We start from the raw sequence: 9,684 nt of genomic DNA, 5'->3' as shown, positions 1-9,684 counted from the left end.
AACTATAAAATAAAGTTAAGGTTTATTATAAAAAAATAACGTTATTCAGCTTTTAAATTGAAAATTTGTGCACACAATCTTTCAAACTTAAGTTTATTGTAAAAATTATTTTTGATGTTTGAGAAATATAACAAATATTTGTGACTTTTAATTAAATATTACAACTATCCTTTATTGGGATGACTCTTATTGGGGGCCTCAATACTCATGTTATTGATTTCATTGAAGAAGGTAAATTGCGAAATATGTTTCATGGAGGCTAAAATTCGAACTCGTAACCCACTAGAATGACATCAAGATATCACTTATTTGTCTTTTGTCAATTAAATTGTGTCCCGGGACAACCATCCCTTATTAATAGATAGTTGTTTAAAAACTATAATGGTGGTAACCACTAATTGCATAATTGTGTATAAATTTTTCAAAATCAAAATACCCATTTGTAAGCTTGTAATGTCTTTTTTGCCCTATGGAATATGACAAAAAAAACCTCTGTTCCTTCGAATGTTTTCAAATAATAATTAAAGTTAGATATTGGATGGAAAGGAAAAATAGTGTTTCTTGATGAATCCCAACTATAGCCCACTAATACAAGTATATTATTGTATAAAATTATAAAAGTATTTGTAATGTTACCTCAAATTTTTGTTTTACTGACATATGAGTAAAGTTTAAAGTATTAAAAATTCACTATTAAAATACGAAAATAAAATTTGTCATTTCACACTTAACGAATGGGTAATTTTTAATATTTTCAAAATATTATGAATATTTTCAACAATTTCGTATGATCTCGAAATTGGAGCTTGTAATTTAGTCGTTTTTAATTTTAAGTTTATCTTTAAATTTTTTCAATTATAACATAATACTTGTACTTAATTGTAATTATGTACCATGGTCTATTTATTTAGATGATGTTAATAAAAATATAGTATAACAAGTTTATGTATAATGAATTGGACAATTGAATTCTATTATTCAATGTATTGTATTCAATTTACTACCTTTTAGCATATCAAATCATCATATATTAACAAGAGTTATATTATAAGGCTATAAAGTTTCACCAGGAGATTTATAGAATAGGGTTAAAAAGACTAAAATACCCTAATCTAAAATACAAATTTGTAAGAATGCCACTACACAGCCCAGTCTTCGTCTCTTTTATCTTTCTCTTCTCCCATGATCGCGTGCAGAACCCTTGCCTCTCTTCTCTCTTCTTTCTCCCATGGCCGTGCGATCATCGACTGCCACGCCTTACCTCGCCACTAGCATCGTTACTTCGCTGTCTTGCCACGCCTCATCTCGCCGACCATCATTGAAGTAGTGTTTTCTTATTAACAATAACATCGAGCAGAAGTAAATGCTATGCATAATCAAGACTAAATCAAAATAAAGTATTTCCCAAAAATAAAATTTATTTTAAAATAAAATAAAGTAAAATTGATTTTTTTTTAATAATAAAGAAGCAAATTTCAAAATGTACACCGACATGTCCCAGAAAATACAAACTGGAATATGGACGAAGTTACATATGTACCCCCGCGTGTAATATTATTTTTGACATCGAGTCTACTGGCCTTTTCTTTCTTTCTTGTAGTTGTTTTAGGCAGTAGGGTTGCAGCAGATAAACGCCACCATCACTGCCACCGCCACCTCCACCGCCACGACCACGACCACGACCACGACCACGAACACCCCTCTCTGCACCCAGCAGCCCTTCCAAACTCTTCCGCAAATTCCGATTGCCTTTCCGTCGCTCCGAGCCCTTTCACATCCGAACTTTTTCCCGCAAGAATGGGCGGTTCGCTTCCTCAAAAAGAGGCCAATCTCTTCAAAACCATCGTCGTAAGCTCTACGACCCTCTTGCCTTCTCTCTATCTGCACTTCAATCTCTGGTGCTATCGGAAATAAAACATTGGGTTTTCAATTACTTTCTCGAATACACTCTCGCTTGATTTCTCCGGCTAAAACCCTAGTTTTTTTTTTTCATTTCTGTTACTGCTTGCTTAATTTGTCCGCTTTTGGACTCTATCAGGAATGCAATTACGGCTTTATAAACCTTGAACTCGTGTTTAGATCTAATTGTCTAAACTCATAAAAGATCGTACTCCGCTCAATGCCTGTCTATCTGGTTTTTGAAACTATGGTTCCGTTCATTTCGCCCAGAATGTTTCACTTTTGAACCGGACGTGTATGTGGATGAGCTAACTGAATGGACACGATAATATGCTTACAGGGTTCACGGTGTAGCTATTTCCTATCAAATGTATTCAAGTTATTATCTTTCCTGGGCAATATTTGTATTTGTTATAAACTACCTTACGTTGGGCTCTGTTTTATGATACTGATGTTTATATATGTGTTGCACATGTAAAGAGGTTTTTAGAGGTTTTCTTTTGATAGGTAGGTCGATTCTAGTTACATAATGCTGATGCCTTGTGTTACATTCTGGCATATGCATTTACTTTTGGAGGTTGGATGCAGGATCTACTATCCATCTCAGTGATCCTTTGCCACACCACTTGAAATACAAAAAAAATCTAGTGCATTTTTTTTTTGTCCCTTGAGCAGAAATTGTGTGCGTTTGGGCCCCCCCCCCCCCCCCCCCCGCGCGGGGGGGGGGGGGTATATTTTTTGAGTTTTAGGTTCGCTAGACCACCAGAAAGGGCGTGATTTTTAAGCATTATAAATTTTGAGCACCTGCTGATATATTTATGTGCATATTCTATTGTGTGGTCTAAAAATCACTTGAAATGTTTCTATTTCAAAACCAGATGTTAAAATTGTAGTTGTGTTGACATTCTCTGCCATTTGTAGCTCATGTATACGCATCAAATGTTCCTGTTGATATCAAAATCTTGTTTACTCTCTAAACCAAAACCATTTCTCATATGGAACAGTGTGATGTCTCTAGGTGCAAATTACTGTAGTTGAGTTTGTTAGAATTAATTATTTGCAGCTAACTTAACAGTCTGGAAATGCTGTTAATTTCCAGTGTCTTTTTGTCTTTGGGGAATCATCATGCTACTATAAAAATCAAATATTTGTTAATTGCGCGCATCATTGCAGAGATCATATGAAACTAAACAGTACAAGAAAGGCCTGAAGGCGGCAGATGCCATACTGAAGAAGTTTCCAAATCATGGAGGTTTGTGCAACTTCTTGAAATTCTATGCATAGGCTGGTTAAGCAATTGGAGAAAATATAGCATCATATAAGCATCAATTTACCCTGGAACTAGACATATGCATTTCCTTTTTCTAAATTCTTCTTTGTAATTATGCAGTTCTTATTCTCTTGGTTTATATTCGAAAAGTATGAATTGAACTATAGAAAGTTTTCTTGCAATTTAAGATTCTTTCCTTAATTATTTCATTTCTTTAAAGTCTATAGCTTCATGAGTGTAATATTTCTTGAAAAATGATATATTATGGGTTGTTTAATTTGTTTTTTGACAAGTAAACAATAAGAATTGTATAAATAATGTGCCGTTGATTTGGCAATATTAAATAAATTGCTTGGGTAGCCCATTGTGAGCTTGGACTATATGATTAGTGGTAAAATTTGGAGGTCAAACTTAAGTTCAACCTTGTTGGGACGGTTCTAGTGGCTTTGCCTAGAGAGGTTTCTTGCTATACAAGGCATTTCCAAGTGGGTGCTGCCCATCTAGGGAGATAAGATAACTAAAGTCCAATATCTACACAACCTATCATTTCTGGGACTAAAAATTCTGTTAGTTGGTCATAGTATATTGTTTTTCATGAGAAGCTAGCTATACAAAGCATAGTTGCCTAGTTCATGGAATGTTGTATGTGGACATAGTATGTCACTTTTTGTCTAACGTGGTATGGGTGGTAGGCCTCTTTGGCTTGCCAAAGTGGAATGTCTCAAAACACATATAATACACACACATTTGACAAATATTTTTGAAATCATTTTGGGTCTTCCTTTTCTTCTTTTTTTTTTTTTTGGGGGGGGGGGGGGGGGGGGAGAGTTGAGTTGTCTTTCTTATTTTATTTCTAGTTTATCTTTCTTTATTTCCTCCTTAATTTTAGGCTTATCCCTTTTCTTCTGTAAAATAAATTTTATTGTTTGCATTATAATAACTTTGTTGAGGGTAAAGTAATAGTATATATGATAAAGTTAACTCTTTATCTAACAACTTAAACTTTTAAATCAGATGGTGGGTAACAATTCAACATGGTATCAGAGTAGACAAAGGTCTTGAACTCAAACTTCATACCAATCCAATGTTTAAATTGTTGCACATGGTTGGATAGTTATCAATTAAGCCTGCCCACATGTGAGAGGGTGTGTTTGAGAGTACAATAATAGCATAAAAGATAAGTTAAGTACTATCTGTCATGTACCTATGAGATAGGGGGGCACTACTGTAATTAGAATATACAAAAGGAAGGAAGTAGCATATTAGGGAGCATGCAGTAAGGGGTTGTACTTAGTTTGTTGTTGTATTGGACAGCTTGTACATTCTCCAGCACTTGTAAGCGGTTACTGCACATGGGAAGGATTGGGTTAGCTATATGTACGAGCTGATCATTATGAATGAATATACTCAGAGTTTCTAAACACTCTTTCTCTCTCTCTCTCTTCTATCTTCTTTCCTCCCTAAACTTCTATGTTCTCTCTCGATCCTTCAAACGATCGAGTAATTCTAGTCAGATCCCTCGGGGGCTGACAATTTGTGTTATGATTAGGAGCGCTAGGACCACTCTAATCTCAGCTAAATGTAAAACACACCCTCACCCGAATTCAAATCAATCAGCATGATGTAAAAGAAAAATTTAAAGCAATAATGGAAATAGGGAAAGAGACAACCAAACCACACAAGAGACAAGAATTTATCTTGGTTTAGATTGCTATGAGCAATCCTACATCCAGCCTTGGTTCGAGAGCAACCCACTAGAAATTGTGTATGAATCAATACAAGAAACCCTCATACCTCTCTTCACGAGTACACCATACTTATGAGATTACGAAGTACTCTCTATACAAGCCTTCCCTCTCAGATTACAACACTATCACTCTTTTACAGAATTGAGAATGATCAAATGATCACTACTACCCGCCTAAGCCTTCTATTTGTAGAGGATTTGGGCAGATATTACAAAGTTTTAAAGTTAGACTACACAAAGTCTAAACTACCCCTCATATATACAACATAAGATTGCCTCTTCCTAACATAGTTTATTTAGTCACTTCTAATCACTCGAGAGTTCTCCTGATTCCTTTTATCCTTCTAGAAAAAATACTCAATGCAAAACTCGACAATTTGGTATTAGAGCAGCGCTTTTGGGTGTCGATTGGATTACTAAAAACTGGTCACCATCCATGGCTGATGGAACGAGGATGAAACAAATGGAGTCCCAGCTGCAACAGGTTATTGTAGCGATGGTGGAGATGCAGGGGAGAATGGGGACTCTGGAATCCTCCGTCAGATTGGGAGTGGATGCTCGGATTAACCAGGTGATGGAGAGGTGGCGCGAGGAAATCCGAGAACACAGTGCTCTGCTTCAGGAGCAAGTGATGGAGCAGATGCACCAGTTCATGAGGATATTCGCATCCCAACAATTGGTAAGACTCTCAGTTGAATTTCCTCCTAGGGAAAGGTCGGAGCCAATCCTTCCCGTAGTGAGAATGGAGCATCGACCAGTGGGGTCGTCGGAGTTTGAGTTTGAACCATAAATGGTAGGGGAGAATACACGGGAGAGGAGGCTAGGAGCTCAGGCTAATCGTAATCAGTTGAGCTTCCTTGTGCTGAAATTGGAGATTCCACTTTTTGATGGAGAATCCGAGATGGTGGATAAGGAGGTGTGAAAGGATGTTCTCCCCATACCAAGTGTAGGAACAACAGAAGATCACTTTGGCTTTTGCTTACTTGAATGATATGGGAGAAGCTTTGGTTTTAGGGGTGGATTATGGTGAAGGAAGAAAGCCCATGGAATGTTTTTGCTAATGATCTCTGGGAGAGATTTGGAGATAGGAGCATGAAGGATGTAATTGAGGAGTTTAACAAACTCAAGCAAGAAGGGACAGTGCAGACGTATCAGCTCAAATTTGAGGAGCTAAGGTCCTTAATGATAGTGCACAATCCCCAATTGTCCGAAGAGTATTTTGTGTCAAGTTTTATTAGTGGCCTCGGGGATGAAGTGAGGCCAATGGTGAAGATGATGCAATGCAACCTCAGACGGTCAAGTAGGTTGCTGAGAGTGCGAGGCTGCAAGAAATGACCATCGAGGCACTGATGAAGAAGCAGAGGAGTCAAGTAAAGGGAGTGATCACTGGTGGTTGGCAGGCCGGAAACAGAGTAGTGGGAATATGGGGCACAGCGGTAAGGGTGTCCTAGCATTGCCCCCTGTAGCCCCTATTCCAACAAATGGAGGAAAATTGATAGAACAGAGGCATCAGGCGGCCTTATGCTATAGATGTGGAAATAAATACTTTCCAAGGCATAGGTGTAAGCGCCAACTCTTATTATTAGAAGGGGAAGAGGATGAAGAAGAAGGAGGAGATGAAACCTTAGGGGTTGAGGGAGAGGATAAAGGGGAGATTTCCCTACACACCCTAAAAGGGTTGGCCAACAATAAGATTATTAAGGTGGAAGGAAGAGCCCACAATTGCCCTTTAATGGTACTCATCGATAGCGGGAGTACCCATAGCTTCTTGGATGAAGCCATGGCAAAGAAGTTGGGGTGTGAGGTCTCAAATTCTCACCCTCTTTCAGTGACAGTTTCAAACGGTAATAAGTTCTTAAGTCAATCAATTTTCTTGGGAGATGAATGGGGAAGAATTCATGGGAGACTTGAGACTAAAGCGAGAGCTTTAAGGTCAAGCAGAAAGAAAAATTGAGATGAAAAAGACCTCGAGATTCAAATGTTATTGTAGAATAGAAAAACTGTTACATTACACAACTAAGGACTTGAATGTCCTGTCAAGATGGAGTCCTGGCAAGGCGAGTTCTCTCGCAATTTTGGTTGAATTGCGTGGGAATGGGTAAAATCGAAGAATTGAAAGAATTAAGGGCGAGAACGAGAGAGAGAGAGAGAGAGAGAGAGAGAAGTTTGGAGGGAAAGAGCGACTCAATTGTATTCCGGAAGATGCTTCTCCTAGTGACGAAGGTTGGTTATATACTCCAGCCTTGGCGCCACTATTTGGGATTACATTTGAATTAAAACAACCATGTACTGTAACTGCCCATCTACTACTTATTACAACTATACCCCTTCTGCTATAGAATGCTCTTATTTACATAATGATCCCGTGACAATTCCCCCCTGTTAGAAGCATTACTTGTCCTCAAGTAATTTGTAGAAGTCCTGCTGCCCTCGGAAACTATTTCAAGAGGTCGGGAAGGTATTCCCAAGTGTTGTTTTTAGGGTGGAGATTGGACCAGCGTACCAGGACCTCGGTTATAGGGGCTTGGTGCTTGTAGATTATTCTCCTGTCCACTATAGTGATGGGCTCCAGTTCTTGTTAAGTGGGTTGGGTGACGGATGGTAGGACGGAACTAATTGCATTTGAGTCGGCTGAGGGTTTGAGGAGGGATACATGGAACATAGAATGGATGAGGGACCCCTCGGGCAGTTTAAGCCTGTAAGCCACTTGGCCGACCTTGGCTAACACTTCGTAGTGTCCAGAAGAATAGTTGTCTGACCTTGCTGTAAGTGTTGTGTATTTCTAAATGACCTCCCACAGGGGAGTCATGTAAGGCTTCTAAGATCTTCTGCTTGAGCGTTTCATTGTCTCCAATTATGATTCTGTCCTTATATCTCAGCACCCCATTTCTAAAGGAATAGCCTGGTTTGCTGTCAGGATTTAGGACCATTTGTTCCATCAAGACCTTAATCCAATCTCCCTGTGTGTAGCTAGCCGTTACTTCTCGGAACCAATCTGGAGTAATTGCAGTGATAGCCGCTGAGGCTCCTTCCTCCACACACCGAGATAGAGCATTATTCTCCTGACCTCGCCGATATTGAATCACATAGTCGAGTCCCATCAGCTTGGACATTCCTTTTCGCTGGAGGTGAGTGTGAAGCTTCTGTTGTAATAGAAACTTAAGGCTTTCATGGTCAGTTTTTATGATGAATCGCCCTCCTTTCAAGTAGTGGCGCCACTTCTCTACAGCTATTAGCACTGCTAGGAGCTCTTTATCATACACACTGAGGCCTAAATGTTTAGGGGCTAAGGCCTGGCTAATGAAGGCCAATGGCCTGCCGCCTTGCGATAGGACTGCCCCCACTTCGCTGTCACTAGCATCAGTTTCTAATACAAAGGGTTGGTTAAAATCAGGTAGGCTTAGAGTTGGAACCTTACTCATAGCGTCTTTCAGACGTTCAAATGTCTCCTCCGCCTTCGCATTCCAATGGAATCCTTCTTTCTTCAGCAGCTCAGTTAGTGGTTTACTGAGGATGCTATAATCCTTGACAAATCAACAGTAGTAGCCAATGAGACCTAAGAATCCACCAAGAGCTTTCACATTAAGGGGTCTAGGCCAAGCAGTCATAACGACTATCTTTTGCGGATCTGTACTGACACCTACCCCAAAAATGATATGGTCGAGATACTCCACATGTGCTTGTGCAAACGCACATTTAGACTTCTTAATATACATCTTATTGAATCGAAGGACTTGTAGAGTAGCTTTTAAGTGCTCTAGGTGTGTGGCAAAAGTGGGGCTGTATACTAGAATGTCATCAAAGAAAACCAGAATAAATTGGCGTAGGTAAGGCTCAAATACTTGATTCATAAGGGCTTGGAAGGTGGCTGGAGCGTTAGTCAAATCGAAAGGCATTACCAAGAATTCATAATGCTCTTGGTGGGTTCTAAATGCAGTTTTGTAAATATCATTGGGGTGCATTCTAATTTGGTGGTACCAAGATCGGAGGTCAAGTTTAGAGAACACCTTGGCTCCATGTAGTTCATCTAATAGGTCTTTGATGATGGGTATGGGGAATTTATTTTTGATGGTGAGAGAGTTGAGTTGGCGGTAATCGATGCAAAACTGCCAACTGCCATCTTTTTTTTTTTTTTTTTTTACTAATAACAAAGGAGAGGCATAAGGGCTAGTGCTTGGTTGTATAACAGAAGTATTGAGCATGTGTTTGGCCATGCGCTCAATTTCAGCCTTTTGTTTTGGGGGATATCTGTATGAATAGATGTTGACTGGTTCTGCATTGGGTTTGAGATTGATAGTGTGGTCTATGGGTCGTGGGGGTGGTAGAGACTTAGGCTCCTTAGACTCCTCAAACAAGTCCTCAAATTCATCTAAGAGTAGATTAAGAGAGTCGAGTTGAGTTACCTCCCAAGGAGCTGTTATGGTTTCCACTGAGTGCAGTATAACCCCTTCGTCTGCTGTGTATTCTTTCCCTTCTATAGCATGTATCGAAAAGAGCTGGGCTACTTGTGTCCACTTGCCCTTGAGTAATTTGTGTAACTTTTTGCCTAAAATCATTTTACAAGTCCTTGCTTCTGCACTACCAGTTAGAGTCATCCTCTTACCCCCTTTCTCAAATGTTACCTCCATCTTGTTAAAGTCAAAACAAATGGGGTGGATTTCTCTCATCCAATCAACCTTAGACCATGCCGCATCCGCCCAACTTGAGTAGGCGCAGATCAGCCTCAAAGTCTTCACCTTGCATCTGCCAACAAAACTCCATGCAGGCA

The 9,684-nt window shown here is 39.3% G+C and overlaps 1 protein-coding gene across 3 annotated transcripts in view; it reads left to right on the top strand.

Moving 5' to 3' along the window:
* The first annotated feature begins 1,584 nt into the window (after window positions 1-1,584).
* Window positions 1,585-9,684, top strand: part of LOC127795037 (N-terminal acetyltransferase A complex auxiliary subunit NAA15-like) — a 92,909-nt gene continuing 84,809 nt past the window's right edge. For 2 of the 3 annotated variants that reach the window (XM_052326453.1, XM_052326452.1), the window contains exons 1-2: window positions 1,586-1,848; window positions 3,073-3,151. In XM_052326453.1, the coding sequence (XP_052182413.1) occupies window positions 1,798-1,848; window positions 3,073-3,151 (130 nt within the window). In that variant the 5' untranslated portion in view covers window positions 1,586-1,797. Of the gene's footprint in view, window positions 1,849-3,072; window positions 3,152-9,684 lie in introns of all 3 variants that reach the window. The other variant, XM_052326454.1, reaches the window with a different exon arrangement.

Source organism: Diospyros lotus, chromosome 2 (genome assembly GCF_014633365.1).
Source record: "Diospyros lotus cultivar Yz01 chromosome 2, ASM1463336v1, whole genome shotgun sequence".
Lineage (NCBI taxonomy): Eukaryota > Viridiplantae > Streptophyta > Magnoliopsida > Ericales > Ebenaceae > Diospyros > Diospyros lotus.
This window is presented reverse-complemented; position numbering and strand designations above follow the sequence as displayed.